We start from the raw sequence: 21,351 nt of genomic DNA, 5'->3' as shown, positions 1-21,351 counted from the left end.
ATACTTCACAGATTGCAAATCTGATTTTTTTTTGTTGTTTATTTAAGAGGTATAATGTTCACAGTTTTCCAGACCTGCCTTTTCATTCTCAAACCGCATCAAGAACTGCTGGAAGCAAGACACACAGTTTGTTCTGACAATGCCTCCTTTGACATAGCATTCTGAGTGCAGCATCTTCAACAACAGATCTGTTGAAAAATTTTTTGAACACCCTTTTATTGACTGATACCATGATAACAACCCTTTTTTTTTTTTTTTTGCAGTTCCCAGCTTATTTCATCATCTAATTCTTTCAAATTATTCCCGTTTTGACCAGCCTTTGCCCAGAAAAGCATGCTGTGATTGTTTTTTTGTTTTTTGGGGTTTTTTTTTTTTGTTACGAAAATACTTAAAGTAGGATGTGCATCAAAATGATCAGATTATATCTTCTCATAAGAAGCAGCTACAAATCATTAGTACAAAACAGATGTACTGGAAAGTACCAAATGCTGGTTATTTTGAGTTATTACTATATTTTAAGTAGGTGGGTGGAGTGAAGAACCATTTTGCTTCTTGGATTAATTAGAATCACTCAAGATGCATAAGACATACTGAAATTTGAAGAAATGTGTTCATTAATTGGTCTTAAGCCTTTATGTATATTCACTTAAAAAGCACATATATAACAATTCCAGATTTAGACCCATCTGAAACTTAGATGCCGCACAATACCTCTATATTTTTTTCCATTATTTCCACTTAATTTTTGTCTGTTTGTAACACAACTACTTACTAACAAATACAATTAACAGTTCGTACAGTTTAGTACTTTACAAAGTACTAACCTAAATTTGTAAATTTTACATTTACATGCTAAAGTTCTAAGTAACTAAGTTCTATGGGGTACAGACTGCATACTCTGAAGCAGGACAATCAGTTACAATAATAAAATTCTAATAAAAGTAACAACTTTTTTTTTTTAACTTCCTTTTAGTTGAGGTATAAATATTTCTGCATAATAGATCATCATGTCTTCAATCTCACACAAATACAGCAGAATGCTCTTCTGCCTACAGGAGTAAAAATTCTTTAAAAGGCAGAAAATTAAGTGTCACATTCATGTTGTAAGAAATTGAATGACAAAACAAAAATATTGAAAGAACAGATTGAGTAATGTCACAAGCAACACACAAAGCAAACTGCTTATGATACAAAGCATTACTTAGCTTTCTAGAAAAGAAGGTATGAAGAGGAGACAAAAAACTAAGAAACATTAACTTCCGAAAAACCTGTACAAGAGAAAAGCACACACAGTTCCATCAAAAGCAATAAATGAACAGAGAAGGGGAACAGGGGTCGAGAACTTAAGAGAAGAAGCTTTCATCATTCAAGGAAACCTACAAAATTGAATGTCTTTCTAAATATATTGCCTTTGGAGGCATTAAGAAAAAAAACGATTTGATAATAATGTCCTTTTAAACAGTGCCCCCTCCTGTCCAGAAACAAACTGTGAGTTTCTTAGTTGAACTACACAGGTCATACTAAGAGCAACAAATCGTCACTTCTCCATGACCTGTACATTATTTACTTGAAAAAGCCAATTTTCAAAAACTTAAACAAAAATGAACAACAGAACTGCCAAAATACATTATATTCAAACTAGTTCTAAGATTATGCTCACCAGTAAAGCCAACTTGTGAGTGAGAACAGAATCTGTAGCTTTGAGAGCACTCACAAAGCAAGAGAAACATTGGGAAATAAAGCTGTAGCAGGGCTGGATATGTTCAATCAGAGCTGTTTGGATAAGAAACTTGGTTTGCTAATCAGGACTTCCAGAATACCAAAAAGGAGACAACATCTGGCTTACCTATGTCTAAACTCTTCACCCACAGATGACCCTGGACTCCTGAAAAATTACACTGCCTTTCATTTTACTAACAATTTGCAACAGTCCAACATTTGGTATGGAACTGCTTCTTTCTAAAAGAGTTCCTGCATTTAAGAAAAATACTGCAGTCTGAATATAAAGTAGCACATCATCTGACCTCTAAGGAGTATGTCTTTCAGATTTTGTGTGGATTCCTCTGAAAGTAATGCCTCCTAATTACTTCCACGGCAACTACAACAGATACAAAGGGCACAATAACACTATTTGATTGAGGAAATTCTCAGCTACAAAACAGTATTTTCCAACAGTCACTGCTATTAGCTGATTTGCACAGATGAGCTGACCAAAACACTCTTCAATTCATGGTCTGACAGCTGTGCATGGCTGTCCAGAACGTGGCTTGTCTTTTGTCGCCACTACTGAAACACACCACCCACTGCCTCACTGTGCGCACACATCCACTGTTTGGTCTCCACAAATGTTCAGCAAGCGGCAATGAATATCAATGGATGCAATCTTTTCCGCATGGAGGAATTAAATTACACATCTTTGCTTCACATGCACATCCATGTCAGATGCCATTCGGTCAGACTGCCCCTCTGCTGCCATCTATCACACAGCAACAAAATGTAACAGTATAGTGATGGGAAGGTTCAACCCTGTAAAGCAAACAAAGGCGATGTCAGAGCCTTTATTTGAGATACAGGCACTACAGAACAAGATATCAAAGAAAGAGGAATTAACTCATCCCTCCCAGCAACAGTTTGGAAAAAAGGCTGAGCTGAGGAATGCAGCCTTCTCTGGTTCAAACTCTGGTGCTCTGGAAAAGGAGGGGGGGGGCAAACTGCGCAGGCTCTGAGTGCATACGTGCTCCTGGAAGCATGGCTGGAAGCACCACCAAGAGGGAGAGAGAGGAAGGGTGGATCTAGGCTCCCCCGCTCCAGGCACTCAGGTGCTCACATACTGGTTCAGGCTGTGACCTGGCAATTCCACTGCAAATCTCTACTGCCATACCACCAACATCCACCTCTGACATCCGAAGCCAACATAATAAAATAGGAGGTGTTACTTTCAGAGCAGCTATCCTATGTTCTACTATAATGTCTGCCTATTCAGGTAAACCAGTCACCTCCACACATGTGCCAATAACAAAAAGCATTTTATGTAGTAGAGTCCAATCCTGATCTTCAATCTGTATAAGAACAAGAATTTTGAACATTTTCTCACAGAATGGTTCTTCTGTTCCTAAGCATAAAACCAAAAAGGAAGACAGTTTGTTTAGCTATACTGGGGGGAGGGGTGGGGGGGGACGGGCGAGAAGAAAAAAAGACTTACAGCTGTTTGCTTAAAATACTGAGACTTCCTACTCTTCATAGTGAAGACTTGAAAAAACTGGGATACCTTTTTGTCATGGTTATGCTTTCCTATTATTAATACTATCAGGTTTTGTTTTGGTTTTCATTTTCACCAGAATACCAGAATCCAGTTTCAAGATATGGTAGGAGCTGGGAAATACACACTTCCCAAGGAAACACATTAGCGCTTCAAGACTACAATCTCCACATATTTAGTCCACGATGCACATGTTATACCGTACCACATGTTCCAGCAGTTTGTTCTGGCAAGTGCAGGTACGCTGTCCCCACAGACTAACTATGCACGCTCAAGTTCAGTTTTGATTTTCACTTACTGCTCACACCCATTACGCATGAGGACAGCAAAGAGCATATTCTCTCTGCTGTAGGTGAAATGCAGGGCAGAATAGAAACACCAGTCCTCAGGTCACCAAAACTGAAAAGAAAACGAAGCTAGGAGGAACTATGCAGAACTGTAATTGGGACTGATTAGACCAGACTCTTCAACAATACCACATATAAGAACAGGGATGCCAAAGGAAACAGAAAGCAGGCTGGTGCAATCTGCTTCTGGATGGATGGAATACAGAGGAATATATGAGGGTTACTCCAAAATTAATGCCTTCTGTTTTATTACCTTGGCCCAAAACATGAGAGGAAAATGTTGGAGGTATGGCAACGTTCCCATCAATATCCTGTTACATTTTTTTGCTGTGCGACAGATGGCAGCAGAGAGGGAGCCTGACAAATCAGTGTCTGACATAGAAGTGCATCTAAAGCAAAGGTGTATCATTGAATTCCTCCATTCAGAAAAAGTGGCACCCATTGCCATTCATTGACACTTGCTGAACATTTATGAAGACCGAACAGCAAATGTGGAAACAGTGAGGTTGTGGCTACTGAGTTTCAGCAGTGGCAACAGCCACAGTCGGTCACCTGTGCTGGTGCAGATTTTTACAAGCATGCAGGCTTTTGTTCTTTGCTGTCAAAAATGCATAGCTATTTTTTAACATAGTCACCACCACTATTGCTCTGTAGCCAAGAATTTGCTCTATCAAATAATGTTATTGTGCTCTTGTTATCTGATGTAGTTTCAGTGGAAATAAATAGGAAGCATCACTTTTGGAATGACTCACGTATTTAGGTGTTATTAAATTACAGATGGCACATATGAACCATTCATGACCACACAACCAATGCATTATGCTCCAAGGACAGACCAGCTCATCAGGCTGACATCAAACAGTATGGGGTAGAAATTCCTATGCAACAGGACACAAGTATAGATCACAATGAATATTCTCATTCAGCATCTGATCTACTACCAGGATCTGGCAATTAACATAAACCATAAATGTAGCATTGCTACTCGCATTGTAATCAGCAATGAAAAATGCAGCCCACAAGCACAGAACATTCTAGAAAGTGAACCTTTAGGAAGAAAAAAAAAAAATCAGTACTTACTGCCAATTAGCAACTCTAAACTCTTAAGACAAATCCAATGCCCATATTTTCACACTGATTTGTCACAAATAAGTCTTTGAAAAGTGAAAATACCACTCTTCCAAAGTGTAACAACTGGAGATTATCTCATATTTTTTAAAAGAAGACTAAAATAATAAATAGCATAACTTGAGCACGCTCCCTCTGGAATACTACAAAGGAAGAATACAGTGCAGTCTAGAGTCAGAATTGTTTTCCATTTTTTGGATGGCCCCTAATATTAAAGAAAAAAAAGTTTTAATAACCAACTTGACTTATTTATATTTGCATGCAATAACCGAATGAGGCTCAGAAGAATCTTAATGACATCTTGATCACAGCTGCTACACAAGTTATGCTGTAGGGCGAAGCTGATTCCTTCAAATTATTGATTGCGTTCCACACCAATGATGTCTAAACTTGAAAGGTAATATGGTTCCAAAAATAAGAAACAAAGACAGTCCAGATGATTTCCAGTCTCATTAATGAGTTAACTAAATGGCTAAGGGAAGTAGCATACAGTAATTATTTATAATTTATTAAATGAATCTGCTATGTCTTCAGTATGTAGACTGCACAGCAAAAAAAAAACCCAAGAAAATCAAAAATTAAAGTTGGGAAAACACCCTCATTCTGACACACTGGACACATTTACTTCTTAGTTACTTATTTATTGCCAACTGTTATGCCAAAATGTCTCCCTCTATTCTCATATCTCAATGTAATAGAGTTCATGATAGTCATTAACATCATTTTGTCAGTTAAGAATGGTTATGATAAATAAAATATATCTCTAAAAAGCATATTTGAAACTGCCTAAGTTAACGCATAAACCACTCCAATCCTCTGTCCAAAGACCTTCTAACATAATTCATGTTATATTGTGTATCCATTATCCTTCACAGGACCTGTAAACCAGAAAGTGCTCGAGAACTAACATATTTCTATTATCTCTTGAACAGCCGGTAAGCGAGGTGAAAAATGATGGATAAAATCCCACTGTTTAGATGTAATAGGGGTTTTTGTAACCAAGATAATTTGTTTCAACAATTTTCAACATTTGGGAAGACAAACTTGTCCATTTACTCCAATCATCTAGGCCAGCACATCTCTTACATTTGACAAGCAATGCTTCTCTTTAGATCTTTCTTAACTCATATTTTCCATATCTCCAGTGAGGCATTCTATATACGTTACTTTTTATGGCATTAGCAAATAATCTTGGACTGTGTTCTCAGTCTCTTTCCACCTGAAATATTGCTTCTAAGTTTTCAGCAACCTGGAAGAAATCAGTTTGTCAAAGGGTCATTCCACTTCTTTTCAATTCCAATCCTTACCCTCAAATGTTGTTGCAAGCATAGCTCCTACCCATACGCGGGAAATTGAGCACTTCCTAAGAGTCTTTCAGAACGTAATGTTAAAATGTTTCCCATACCAGTCTCTCACAAAACTAGGCATCCAACTCAGATCTCTCAATTAACTCATGTGAACCTGCTGGGGCTTTTTGGTCAAATACTGTAATGCCTAACATTAAAAGAATCAAGACACTGCTTAGAAACAGATTTCTGTGCCTGAAGTCCCTCTATTTTTATAAGCTTCTCCTTTTAAGAAACTAGAAAAGCAAAAGTGTTTGAACACTGTAAACAGTAAGCAACAAGGCTGAATGGTACAAACAATTACTGATTATGTCCCCTGCCTTTTTCAGAAAAGCAAAGTGAGTTAATTGCTACGTTTACATGAACACTCTTGATATGGTCAGTTACTCTTTAGTGTGCGTTTTCATTAGCAAAGTGATTACGCATATTAACAACACAAGCTCCAACCAGAATTTCACCTTGCTCAGATACAACTGATACAAGTGATTTATATGTATTCATTTACCAAGTTGTTCTAAAGCTTTATATGCTGGATACTCAGATTAACAAATCTTATCAAATTAGTCCCTTGAAGAAAATGGCTCAAGTAGAGAAACTCTCCTGACTTTACCAATAATAAATAGCAATGTATGTAGATTAACTCCCATAAAAATGTTTTAGTGCTTTTACTTGTCTCCCTTGCTATTTGTCTGACCTTATTTGTTTACAAGGAAAAAAAATTATCTTGATCTTTTTCTAGAGGCATTCATATTTTAATCTAAGCTGCTACACTATGCAATTTTTCTCAGAAATATTTTACATTTGATCTCCTTTTCACTAATTTTTTTATTAAAAAAAAAAAAGCTATATTAATCAACTTCTAGTTTTCTTCCCAGAGCTCCAAAACAAAAAAAAAAACCGCAATGGATATTTGAATACAGTATAGTAAACTGTGCCACAAAAATATTTTGAGCTGCAATGTCTTGAACCAGGCCACGGAGTTTAGAAAGAAATCATTTTTTTCTTCTCAAACTGCAATAGTGCAGGTATAGGGTGAGGAAAGCCAGGGCTGACCTGGAGAATCTGACAAAGGATGTGAAGGGCAGGAAGAAAGGATGCTGCAAGTACATAGCAGCAAAAGGAAAACTAGTTAAAACATGGGCTTGTTGTTGAATGAGGAAGGGAAAATGGTTAGAAGTGACATAGAGAAAACAGAGGTATTTAATGCTTTCTTTTCCTCTGTCTTTACCTATAAAGCTAGCCCTTAGGAGTCCTGGGCCCCTGTGACCAGAAGGAAAGCCTGCAGGAGAGAAGATGTCATTTAGGGTGCACTTAAATCAGTGTCAGTAAGCAGGCACCCTTGTATCAAAGGAGGCCAACAGTATCTTGCACTGCATTATGAAGAGCATCAACAGTATGACAAGTGAGGTGATCCTTCTCATCTACTCAGTACTGGTGAGGTCACACATGCAGTACTGATTCCAGTTCCAGGCTCTCCAGTACAAGATGGACTTAGTGGAGAAAGTCCAGCACAAGGGCCACAATGATCAACAGGCCATCAAGATGAGCAAGGGACTGGATTATCTCTCTTTGAAGGAGAAGCTGATAGAGCTGGGACTATTCAGCCTGGAGAAGGAGGCTCAAAGGAATCTAATAAATGCATATAAATACCGGAAGGGAAAGTGTAAAGATGGGAGTCAGATTTTTTTCAGTGGTGGCCAGTGACAAGACAAGAAACAATGGGCACAAACAGGGGGTTTCCTCTGAATACCAAAAAGCACTTCTGTGCTGAGCAGGTAGTGAAGCAGTGCCACAGGTTAGCCAGAGAGACAGGGGAGTTTCTTTCTTGGAGATCTCCAAAAGCTACCTGGACACAGCCTTGGGTAACCTGCTCTGAGTGGCCCTGCTTTGGGGCACGGGTTGGAGCAGATGGGTCCAGAAGGCCCTGGCAGACTCAGCCATTCTTTGAAGATGATAACAGACTGCAACATCTGAACATCTCACCTACAGGAGAGGGTGAGAGCTGAGACTTCAGCTTGGAAAAAGAGAAAACTCTAGGGGAATCAATCTTACCAACGAAAATAAATACTTAATGGAAGGGAATGAGTGAGAGAGACTTAGACCCTTCTCAGTAGTACCCACTGACAGCACAAGAGGCAATGGACACAAATTCACATGACCTCCCACCTTAACACAAGAAAATACTCTTTGCTGTGAGAACATCAAGCATTGGAACAGGTTGTTCAGAGAGGCTGTAGAGTTTTCCATCTGTGGAAATATTCAAAAACCAGGGGGACATAGTTCTGGGGAACCCAGTTCAGCTGACCTTGTTTGAGCAGGAGAATTGGACTACATATCTCAAGAGGTCCTTTCCATCTAGGCAATTCTGCACTTCTGTGAAATTGCTAAGTATTCTTCCTTAGCCCTTTCCTTAAGTCAGTTTCTAATCAATGAGAGGTGCCCTAGAAGTAATGCCTCCTATTTTATTATCCTAGCCCAAAACATCAGAGGTGGATGTTGGTGGTATACTACCTGTAGAGTTTGAACCTTCCCAACATTTTCTTAAATGTTGTTGACATGTGACAGATGGCAGCAGAGAGGCAATCTGACAAAACAGTATCTGATGTGGAAGTGTGTCTGAAGCAAAGGTGTGACACTAAATTCCTCCACGCAGAAAAAAATCACACCCACTGACATTCACTGACACTTGCTAAACGTTTATGGAGACCAAACAGTGGATATGAGCACAGTGAGGCAGTGGGTGGTGTACTTCAGCAGTAGCAACTGCGACATGAAAGACAAGTCACATTCTAGACATCTATGCACAGCTCTCACACCATAAAATGACGCACAGCTCAATCTGCTCATCCGCACAAATCAGCAGATTAAGACCAAGCAACTGCACACAAAGCTGAGTATCAGCTTCAATGTGTTGGAAATGATGGTGACAACATTAGAATATCACAAAAATTTGTACCATGTTCATCCCACAAATGCTCACACAGGATCATAAAGTATACCCTAGGCAAGTTTGTTGGGACCCATTCAACCAACACAGGGCTGAAGGTGACAGTTTCCTGGATCACATCATTACTGGTGATGAAACATGGAGTCACCACTATAAGTCAGAGTAAAAACAGCAGGCCATGGAGTGGTGACATGGGAATTCCCCACTGAAGAAAAAGTTCAAGACACAGCCCTAAACAGGTAAGCAAAACACAAGGAATCCAGCCAGTGTTGACTCCTTTCAAGTCTATCTGAACATAGCAGTATGGTAATGTCACTACTGAACAACTTACAAAGTGTTGACGTTGTTGCTGCCTCCCAATTTTTCTGTAAATGTTTTTCAATTAAAATCAGACTTGTTTTCTCTTTCAGTTTACCTTGACCGACATCAAAATAATATACTGTTATATAATCACACGACTTTCATAACATAAGTGGAGTAAAGGAAATAACACAAATTATTGAAATCACAGTACCTGTTATTGAACAGTATACTATGTGAGGAGCAATCTTTTCAATGTCTTCATAACCTAGACCAATTTCAGCCAATTTCCCAGGGATGTAGTTTTCCACGAAAACATCAGATACAGCTGCAAGCTTTAGAAAACAAAAGGATGAGTAAGATTTGTTAATAAGCTTCCAAAAGTTCAATAAATTCCTCATGTAGCTTGAAGTACCACTAATCAAGATGGTTCCTATCTTTCTGACAGAACAGAATTCAAACCTAAAGTGTGTTAGACTGTGTGTGCCTGCAAACTACACATTAGAGATGCTATTATACAGAAAAGAAACTATAAAAATTCTAAAGCTATTAGACACAACTGTAACATAATTGTATTACCAGAGTCACACTGATTTCCAAATACTTGACCAAAATTTACATAACAATCACCAACTTTATACTCACACTTAGCTTGAAGAAAGTGGGGAGAATGCTGGTGGCGGTTTTTGTTGCTGTTGTTTTCTGGTAGACTCTCTTAAGTTTAAAAACAATTGATTATACTTACTGTAACAGAGGATATATATATATATATATACACACACACACACACCTCTTTCTGTATGTGGGAGCAAAACATGGAGCCCGGAAAAATTTTTACGTTAAAATAAACATCTTAAGGTCACCTCTATAAGAACAGCATTATCAAGCTCTGCAGCAGGATTTTCTGCATCACATCTGAATAAACAATCTAGTCCAAAACCTACTGAGATTAAAGATTAACTTGTGACCCTGATGGGCTTTAAATTACATCTTTTTATCCTTATAGAAGTTAAGCATATAAATACTTCTATATATTTCAGTAGAATTAATATTAATTAAGAACTTCTGAAACAAGAGAACTACATTTGAAAATAAATATGTACTACTTGGCAGAGTTGTAGAGATCGAGGTTCTTCTTCAGTTCAGTTGTTTTTTCCAGGAATTTAAATACTCCCTGACAAGAACACATTTGTACATACAACTATAAGCACGACCTAAAACTTTTCATTTCTTAATGTTATTTCAAGATGATCAGAGTCACATTCTCTGGAACTACCATGCAGTTGTCTGATCAATATATACAGCACACTGGGCCAGCTTCTATAAATTAGTGTCATCATATCTGCAATCATAAGCATTTTTGTTCTAGCATGTAGTCTGTTTAGTTGAATTTAAGGCCAAAGAAACAGCCAAGCCAGCAAATATTTTACAGGAAATACAGAAACTGACTCCTATTCAGACAAGAAGCCATGTAAACTATGAATGGTTTAACTGGATGCATGGATGAGACACTAGTAACATTTACAGAAATGAACTTCAACATACAGTAAAAGTGCATTTCTAAATGCATGTGGTAAATTATTTTTTTAAGAGCCTGTGTCAAGAAACTCTAGGAGTGCCAGTTTTTAACAATTACAATAATGTAAGAAAATCTCCAAATTCTAAATAAGTATTGCTGAGATTTTTTGGTTTTTGTTCTGTTTTGGTTTTAATTCTTGACTCTGTGAAAGTGACAAGCCCATAACTTCATAGCAGTTACTTAAAAAGCCAGCATTTGTCACAGGAAGGTTCTTAAGAAGACTACGGTTTCCACAGAGCCAAAGCTTTAGCTAGTAAAAACAGAAGCAGCTCAGAGTGATCTGCGATCATCCCAATCTTCTGTGCCAGACAGCACATCCAAAGTAAAGAAAGGGCCATGCACTGGAAGCAGACTATTGATCTTTAATGGTATGTCTTTATGAAAAATAGATCTAAGGGGCTTTATTTGCTCTCTAAATCCCTTATAGTCTATACATAATTAGTTTTACATTTAGTAATACTACAACCTTAGCTAAATTAATCCAAGAAATCAGTTATAACTTTTGTACTGTTTTCACTTGGCTTTGTAAACAATCCAATATAGAGTGACAGCATGGGCTAGTTTGAGAGCTGCTGTCCTTTTCATACTGAAGAAGCTTCACCTCCAAACCACCGTGGGGAAAAGAGTATAACTTGAATTATTGTAACAATAAATAAATAAATGCCATAACTCTGGATGTGGCAACACACATGGATGACTACAGTGCTAAGTGAAGACACAGTGATTTAGGCCCAGGTTAGTAGTGAATATATTCTCAGAGAATGCAATGAGCATAACATTGCAGACATCTTACAAATATTGTGTCAGCTTGTCCTCTAGTGCTCTCATGACACTTGGGAACAGGCTTTAACATACAAGCCAGCAGTGCACAGTGTATCTCTTTTGGTGTTCACTGCACTAAGTACAGGTACCCAGGGTTCTGCCACTGGCATGAACTGGACTCAGATTCTATCCAAACCAACTGCATGTCCTTAAAGCATACAGGGGCTTTTGGTCTTAAAATTCAACAGGGATTTAAATCCTCTGTTAACTGAAATTTCACACTATACTACATGTCCTGCAAGCCCTCTGAGCGTACCACTTGTATTTTCACCTACAATAACAAAGTAGTAGAACACAGATTACTACATGTTCCAGATAAGACACTGATGTGTTCAACTTGTATATGTCAGGACATCAGAAAAAAGGCATCATGAACACCAAAGTAATCATTAATTTGAATATAAGCAATATGTAATGATGATACTAACTTGACAAATCAAACTATTCATCCCATCAGAAGGAATTTTTTTTAAAACAAGTATTCCATACAGAGGAATGTGTGCGTATACACACACAGTTAAGTGAGAGTATGCATGAGACATGCTGACTCTCTCAACTACATTGAACAGGAGGAAAGGAAGAGTGCCATCAGCTCCCCATCCAATGGAATTTTCCTAAGTCCTTCATGAATAAACATAGAATTTAATTAGTTAAGGCTAAATACTCAGGAGAAATGTATCCCTACATTTCTTAAAACAAGTTGCTGAATATTGCTGAGTAATACTCTAAAAATGCAAGGCATATATGTCAGAGCACAGTATTAGTGCACATACCATCACTGAAGAGAAAATTGCTTTTGTTCAGTGAGACATTCAAATATTTGAAAAGCAGTTAGCAGTGAGTTAAAAGCATCAGGAAGGAAAACAAGGCTACAAGTGATGCAGAATAAAGAAACAGAACACAGACTAAAGAATAATTTTATGGTAACTGCACTGTAAAATATTCACATAATTATGAAAGAGTAGACCTTTGGACAAGTGTCTTGTTAGCGCTGTGCCAAAACCAGGATTGCTGACTAACAGTTTTTTCTGCATACTTGATACTACTAATTCAATTATTCTAACCATGCTACTTTTCTTAATAAATTATTAAAACTTCATCACTTTTCTCTGTAGTACTTAGGCCCAGGATGCACTTAGTATTTATTTGTATCTGATGTCTCAAACTCAAATTTCCTCTTGCAAACACAAACAGTACTCTTCATTATAGCAAATGCATCACTGTGCAACATCCAGAATTCTATATGCATATGTCCTGATGTTACCAAAAGACAACTGACAACAAATAGTCTTTTATTATAGATAATATTCTTAGATTAATTTTTTTAAAGGCCAAATGTAAGAAATTATAGTTCCATTTGAGAAGCAATAATAAAATGTAAAGACCTCTGCACCAAACACTTCCAAAAGCTACCACTAAGTCCAGTAAAACAATAGCAGGATAGTTGCTACTTCGATACAAAAATTGTGTGGAGCTTGAATTCAAGAAGCCCAGCCTCAAGTACAAAGGTTGTAATGTTGCACATTCTTAAGTACTCCGTCATTTAATGGCACAGATCATGAAATGGTTAGTTGTACATTTAAATTAAGCAGCCACCTTCCTGCACCAATATCAAGACAACAAAAAGGGAACTTCCTAACCTCAAACAGTAGCAGTCACACCTAAGAAGCAAACACTACAGCCATCTTTCCTCCAGCTCATCCAGACTCATAGTCTCAGCTATCCTCAGCTCTGTCCAACAGGTCCAGCCCACATTCATAGGATCAGCGGACTTTTTGCTTCAAGTAGTTTTACTTTCCTTCACCATTTCTTTCCCCAGAGGTCAAATAAGGTGACTAGGTTTTTTTTTCCTGGTTATCTGGAAGGAATTATTTTTTAAAAACTCTTATTTAGAATTTGACTGTCCAAAAAAATACATCTGTATTTTTCTAAATGGCTGTATCTGTTTCCAAAACCTTTAGAAGATAAACAATAAACATACAGCTTCATAACAGAAATGAATGGTTGTGCTCTGCAAAAAGCACAGGGAGAGAGTACTGGAGAATCCGTAAACTTTGGCTTATAAAATCCAAAGACTGTATAGAGCTGACAGTAAAATAAATAAATAAATAAATAAATAAATAATAAATAATAAAAAAATCAAAGGTATAAGACAACTTAATCTCTTTCCTTTTCATATAACATTCCTAGCAGTAAATCCTACCAGACAAATTCCACTTATTACAGGACATATACAGACTTACTGTGAAAAGAAGAGTGACTGCAACTGAAATTGAAGCAAAGAGAAAGAGAAGCCAGCACACAATTTTAGATACGTTGCTACTGTTACGGTTTTTCACCCTGCAGAACTAGTTAGCAGGTCTTACACTTCTCAATAAATAAAAAAGGGATGAGAAAGCACAAATTTTAAAGAATGTGAAATATGTTGCTTTTATTAGCTTAAAAAAAGATAACTAGAATCATCAAAATTCATTATTAGAAAAATCGTTACCTTAAATCACCCTTGCATTCTGAACTGAAAAACTGAAAAAAACCCTCATCCTAAACAAATATGGCATTTGACCTGCAGGATGGCACTCCTGGTACAGCAACCAAAGACATGAATATACTGTAACACTCAAAAATATGCAAATATTGGAGCCCAGTTCTCCCATTGTAAACTCCTTGCTGACTTCAGTGGAAGGAGTTTCTAGCTGGATTGATGAAGTTGTACAGAGAGATTTAATACACCAACAGCTAAGCACTGGACTGATAGGCCTTTTCCTCACAACATTTTATCTGAAGTTTTTGATGTTTTCAAGAAAATTTTATTATATCTAAAACCATTATAAATTACTCTGAACAATGAACTGTTCTCAGCCCAAAACTGTAGAGGTAATATATGCCATGTCTCACACATAATTTAAACAATGAATGGCATACATACCTATTTTTAATTATCACATCACTAACACTTGAACTGCAGAGTTTATTCTTTCTTACACAGCACCATAACAATATAAAACAGACATGATTTGCATTCCATTAAAACCTACCTCCCTGATTAACTTTGCTCCTCTTGAATTCTTCATATTGATAGCTATACTCTGGGGACAAAAAGAAAAGTTACTTAAGAGAAAGCCTTTCTAGTGATTATTGACCTTTTCTAATCATACAATCATAGAATGGCTTGGGTTGGAAGGGACCTCAAGGATCATTAAATTCCAACCCCCCTGCTGCAGGCAGGGCCACCAACCTTCACATCTAGTACTAGACCAGGCTGCCCAGGGCCCCACCCAGCCTGGCCTTGAACACCTCCAGGGACGGGGCATCCACAACCTCTCTGGGCAGCCTGCTCCAGCACCTCACCACTCTCAAAGTAAAGAGTTTCCCCCTGATATCCAACCTAAATCTTCCTTCCTTCAACTTAAAACTATTTCCCCTCGTCTAGCCATTAACTACCCTTGTAAAGAGTTGACTCCCTAGTAGTCAATTTTCATATTTAAAAATAATTTTTGTTGCTAACATAAGCTTAACAGTCTCAAAGAACTAGACAAGCAACAGACCAAGTCTGACAGATGTGCAACTGGAAGCTGCACTGTGGTCTGCTCACTGTATATTTGTACAGCACTCACTACTACAGGTACACATGGGGACACAAGAGGCATTTGTTTCAATGGCAACAAGCCACTCAACAGCTCAGGCACATTGCGTAACTTCATCTTAATCCCAAAGATTCACAAGCTCTCTCAGCTAACCTAACTACAGTATGATGCCTGCTTCCCCACAACTCTAGCTCAGCTGACCCACCTAAAATGAAGTGATGCTTAAAATAGTAACAATAACCATCACACTTAAATTCAACAAGGGTTAATTTCGTACCAGGAGCTAAAGACTGGCAGGACCACTCTTGCATTTTGAATTTGCTTCAGCTGATCTCAGAACCATAGCAGAGATGTGCTGCTTTTTTTGCTCAAAATAGTTCATTTTTCCCATGAAATGTATTCACCTTGATAATACAATTAAAGTTAATGTAACTATTGCTCCATTAGGTATGCTAAGAATCAAATGAGTTTAAACTAAATTCTCATAAAGTATGTTTAAGGGAAAAAATTAAGAAATTGGAAGTTTTCTCTGACTGTTAATCATATTCACTTTTTTGTTGTTAATTTTCACTAAGTTTTTTGTCAACGATCATGTACTGTACAAAGCTCTTTCTACAAAAAATAAAAGTAAACAATTTGAAAGAGGAGTGCTATGTCTTTAACTGCTTTTACAACTGACAGACTAATCTTCAGTACAGCACTTCACTTACCTTTTTATTTCTATTGACACTGAGAAAATAAACACTTTCTGTTCCAACAAAAGGTGGGCCCCAGGCTCTTGTATCATCACCAGTTCCTGAAAGAAATACCACCACATTTTTGCAGTTATTCAACACTACACTGACAACAAACAAAAAGAAATTTTGAAAATTATCCTAGGTAATATTTAAGACTCCTAAACTTCAACTAGCAGGCAGGTGAAAAACAACCACTTTAATATACATGTTTCAGGGCATTTACTTCAGAAAACACCTAAGAGTGAATGTGATTAAGCAAAACAAATTTTGCTTTTGTTATTTCCGTAATCACTTTAATATAGCTTCTTAATATAGCTTGCTTTGCTCCTGCTGTGATTATTTGCAGTGTAAATGTGAATGTAAATTACATTCATCAATAGTGGCATATCATCAGACAAAATGTTTGCCTTTCCTCATCACACCTGTGTAAAATGACATAAAAGCAGTACAAACAAATAACATATTTCAATGTTCATATTACCTTTCTTTCTTGTAACAATAAAATGAAAATCTAAAAGCAGAGCTTCTGTTTCCAAAATTAAAGTGCCTGCCTTTTTACCAGTAGTCTAATCCTGGGTAGTAAGATATATTTATATTTAATATTATTACCTGAGAAGTTTGGGCTGAGAGAGAACTGAGTCGCACAACCTTAGCTCTTCAGTGGAAAAAAAAACATCTTATCCCTCTGTCCCCACTATAAGGGGAATGTGCGCCTTAAGGTGCATATTGCTTGTGTTTGATTCTATCAGAATACATGATTAAAAAAAAAATCAAACATTCATAATACGTTCTCTTGATTAATCATGTTTTAAACCACAAGGTTTAAAAACCATAAATTTGCAGCCTCTATGCTTAAAAGAGAACCACAAAGAGAACATCACAGCACAGCAAACTGCCTTTAGACTAACTTGTCTGGTAATTTTACTTCCAGTCCTTTTATTAAAAAAAAACACATTTATTTGAAAACATACCAACAGCATCTCACCCTATGACAAAAGCACATATTTCCCTCTACGCAGAATTTCAGGCACTTTTTTCTACCATACACTTAAATATTTAAATATACATTATTTAACTGAGGCAGATTGTAAAGCGTATGGCTCCTTCCATCATGGTTTGGCTCCCATTGTATCTGCCTGTCAGAGATAAACAGCGGTCAGCGATGTTAGGATGCGATATTTACAAGAACCACAGAATCACAAAGGTTGGAAGAGACCTCCAAAGATCATTCAGTCCAACTCTCCACTAAAGCTGGGTCCCTACAGCAGGTTGCACAGGAAAGCATCTGGGTGGGTTCTGACCATCTCCAGAGGAGGAGACTCGAAAACCTCTCTGGGCAGCCTGTTTCAAGTCCTCTGTCACCCTGGACACAACTGAAAAGATCCTGACCCTAAACACTTGACTCCTACCCACTACATATTTATAGACAGTGATGAGATTCCCCGTCAGTCTTCTCTCCTCCAAGCAGAACAGACCCAGGTCTCTCAGCCTTTCCTGACAAGGGAGGCACTCAAGTCACCTAACCATCTTTGCAGCCCCTCACAGGACTCCCTCTAAAAGTTCCCTGTCTGTTTTGAACTGAAGAGCCCAGAACTGGACCCAGTACTCCAGACATGGCCTCGCAAGGGCAGAGTAGAAGCAGAGGATCACCTCCCTTGACTTGCTGACCACATTCTTTCTAATGTACCCCAGGATACCACTGACCAAACTGAAAAACGAGGACCGCTCCCAGATGCTTAAGCATTCTCTTTTTATGTCCTCAGGACTGAACATCAGAGAAGAGCAATGACTCAAATTCCAAGCAGCAGCAGCATGATACTTAGCTTTGAACCCAGAGACAGTATTAGCCCATGCTAAACACAGAGGCTTAAGAAAATTTCCAGTCTGGGAACAGCAGATAACCTCCAACTCAACAAACTTGTATGGGTATAACTGAATGCTTTTGTAGCTTTATGAAAACCCTTTACTTGTGCACATATTATCACACAAGATCTGCCTTATGTCTACTCCTTCTCAAAACGAAGAAAGGAAAAGCTGAAAATTCCGTGTTCATCTTCACTGACAGAGGTTCATACAATCACTGCCTCATATGCATTAACATTAGCTATATGTGGAAATCCAATTATTTCCTACAAGAAAAGCTTTGAGTGTACAGTTTCAATATGCAACATCTGTCTAATTAATGACAAAGGCATAGGACGTACTAAAAAGAGCTGTAAAAGCAGAGTATTTTCTTTCTCAAAAAGAGTACTACTATCTCTGCTGCATTTCCATTACTCCACTAAAGCAGCAAGAGATAAGGGCACAAAAATCAAGCAAAGGTCTTCATGCTGATAATACCAAGTTGTAAGGCCAGAATCACTGCCGTGATGCATTTGAGGAAAAAAAAAAAAACACCACATAAAGCATGGGTGCCCAATCTTTTAGCTTGCCTGAGCCACACTGAATGAAGAGGAACTGTCTTGGTCCATATATACGTAGGTTGCTCCGACAGTAATGCCTCCTATTTATTTCCATGGAAACTACAATCTAACCAACAAGCACACAGTGTTTGATACAGCAAATTCCCAGCTACTAAACGCTATAGTGGTGACTATGTAAAAAAATAAGCTCTGCATTTTTGCCAGCGTTGAACAGGAGCCCGCGTGCCACACTCATAAACATCTGCATCAGTGAAGGTGACCTATCATCACCGTTGCCACTGCTGAAATGCACCACCCACCGCCTCACTGTGCTCACATCCACTGTTTGGTCCCCACTGGTTCAGCAAGTGTTGATGAACATCAATGGGTGCCATTCTTTCCGCATGGAGGAATTCAGTGACACACGTTTGCTTCAGATGCACTCCCATGTCAGAAGCCATTTGGTCAGACTGCCCCTCTGCTGCCATCCGTCACACAGCAACAAAATGTAACGGAATACTGGCAGGAAGCTTCAGCCATACTGCCATACCCCCAGCATCCACCTTTGACATCGTGGGCCAACATGATAAAATAGTAGGCATTACTTTTGGAGAAGCCTCCCTAAAATTTATAATATAGCTAATGCCTATAAGCAACAAAATATTTTAACATTTTTTTAATTAAAACATAAAAAAGGAGAGCAACAAAACCTTAAAACTAGTGGGATATTTGACCTTGTTTTTGTGAACCTAATGTATCACCCTGTTTTGATGGCAGCAGTCGCTATTCTCAGTGAGCTCTCAGGGTGTTTGTCAGAGATTTTTGATGAAATTTTACTCTTCCTGTACTTCATCCTTGAAAACTATTGTTCGCAAATGTACATACTGCCAAAAGACAATGACATGAATAAGGTGACTGTGAAGTGAAGGGTATTTCTCTTTGGTGAAACAGGGCTTATACAATTCTGCTAAAGACATCCAGTCAGATTTTTGAGTTGATTGTCTGATTGCAACTCTACGTATTTCATTCAAAAATGTGAAAGTAATGTATTTATGTTAACTGAAAATGGAGTTGCAAATATATCAATAAATTGATAATTTTATGGCAGCCTTGAAACCTATTCTCAAATTCCTCTATCAGAATGGAAAGCACAGCTGCGTATTTTTTGTTATTCACAGGACTGTGTTCAGCCAATATATCAAAATGCATGAAATTGTTTGCCATAACTCAGCTAGCACCGCACTGTCCTAGTTTCAGCCCAGATGGGGCTGATAGCACAAGGATATTTGGTCATTACCGAGTGACAGTTGCACACCTGGGGCAGGGCTGCACGAGTCAACAGGGAAGAGTCACCACTATGACAGTGCAGGGCACAGGCTGGGCTGCACTGTGAGCTGTGCCAGGCCACAGATTGGACATTCCTGACATCAAGGATGAAATGTCACTAAGTATCAGCAGTGACATCATTTCTGGTAGCATCTTAATAGCTACTAAATAATTGTGGATGTGAAAAAATCCCAGCCAGCATGACATCAGGTTATACAGACTTAGCATCCCACTCCCACGATTCTTAAACTTGTTTTGGTTTTTTTGTTTTTTGGGGTTTTTGTTTGTTTTTTAAGTATAAACTGCTATATTATTCCTGTTTCTCTTGTTAGGAAGCACAAAGCAGAAATTTTAGTAGAAAGCTTCTAATATAATGAAATCACCAACATACCAAAAAAATGATACCTTAAGGAAAAAACCCTGGAAACTTATAATTCTTATACAGCTCATTGATCAAAGGATCTGTATGCTTGTCAAATTTTGGATGCCATACTACACTTACAACTCTGTTTTTACCCTCTCATCACAAGACTAGAAACTCCAAACACCCAAGCATTCCCATGCCAATTTAAAACCTGAGGAAAATCCAAACCATTCAAAAGAAATCAATTTAATTTTAGTGATGGAATAAGGCATGTCAGTAGTGATGACCCAGTACTGTTTTGCACATTAGTATCTGGAAAAACAAGTGACCTGACCTTACAGCTTCAGTCTTATCTTTCCTAAATATATATATTTGTTCCTGAACAAAACACACATACTGGAGTACAGTGTTAAATTTCAAGCAAACAGATCATAGATGTGCAAGCAAACTTAATAATAACTAGCTCCCTACCACACCAGAAATAGAGCAACTATGTCAGCATATTCCAGAAATTTGATAGCTATACCTTCACAAAAACATAGAAGCTGCTACAAAATTAAGTATCTCTTAGCTCAATACCATACAACACCACCACCAAAAACACACAATAATCAAATGAACTTACCATTGGTTGCCTTTGAAAATATTTAGACAATCGTATGTTCCCAATCCATAGTAAACATCCCACAACATTTTCAGAAAGCAAACTGTTGTTAAGAATGTGAGGAAAATCATAAAAGAAGACGACAATTCCAAATACAGAAACAATACATACACAATCATTTGCTAAATTAGCCCTTATTCTTACCACATATAAAACAAAGGAGAACCTTACCTGGTCTTTCCACTTTGATAACTTCAGCCCCTAGATCTCCTAAATTCATAGTGGCAAAGGGCCCTGCAAGCACTCTGTAAAATTAAAGATTTTCTTAGGTTTTCCCCTACAGTATTTGCAGCTAGACAATGTTCCAAATTATAAACAAAACACAAACCTTGTTAAATCAAGAATCTTCACACCATCCAGTGGCTTTACATTACTAGCACCTGTCAAGAACCCGAAAACAGTAAGTTATTCTCGATTTTTTTGGCAAGATGTTTCTGATTGATTTTAACTCTCATCATCTCCCCTCCCCGAATACAGGATAATAAAGCTTTCTGCAGAGGTATGTTATTAGGATTATACTACGTCAATAAAGCCCTTCAAAATTCA

General features: G+C 37.8%; 1 protein-coding gene across 5 annotated transcripts in view; it reads right to left on the bottom strand.

Annotated features, from left to right (window-relative positions):
• The window catches only part of SUGCT (succinyl-CoA:glutarate-CoA transferase), a 336,065-nt gene that overhangs the window by 311,775 nt on the left and 2,939 nt on the right, over positions 1-21,351 (bottom strand). For all 5 annotated transcript variants that reach the window (XR_002434884.1, XR_002434885.1, XM_021385794.1 and 2 more), the window contains exons 2-6: positions 21,134-21,185; positions 20,977-21,050; positions 16,023-16,108; positions 14,764-14,814; positions 9,542-9,662 (exon numbers count right to left, since the gene is read on the bottom strand). Coding sequence is in view for 3 of the 5 variants with exons in the window: in XM_021385794.1 (XP_021241469.1) it covers positions 9,542-9,662; positions 14,764-14,814; positions 16,023-16,108; positions 20,977-21,050; positions 21,134-21,185 (384 nt within the window). In the remaining 2 variants the exon portion in view is untranslated. The remainder of the gene's footprint in view (positions 1-9,541; positions 9,663-14,763; positions 14,815-16,022; positions 16,109-20,976; positions 21,051-21,133; positions 21,186-21,351) is intronic.

Source organism: Numida meleagris, chromosome 2, assembly GCF_002078875.1.
Source record: "Numida meleagris isolate 19003 breed g44 Domestic line chromosome 2, NumMel1.0, whole genome shotgun sequence".
Lineage (NCBI taxonomy): Eukaryota > Metazoa > Chordata > Aves > Galliformes > Numididae > Numida > Numida meleagris.
Note: the sequence above shows the minus strand (reverse complement) of the source record. Positions and strands in the feature narration are given on the sequence as shown.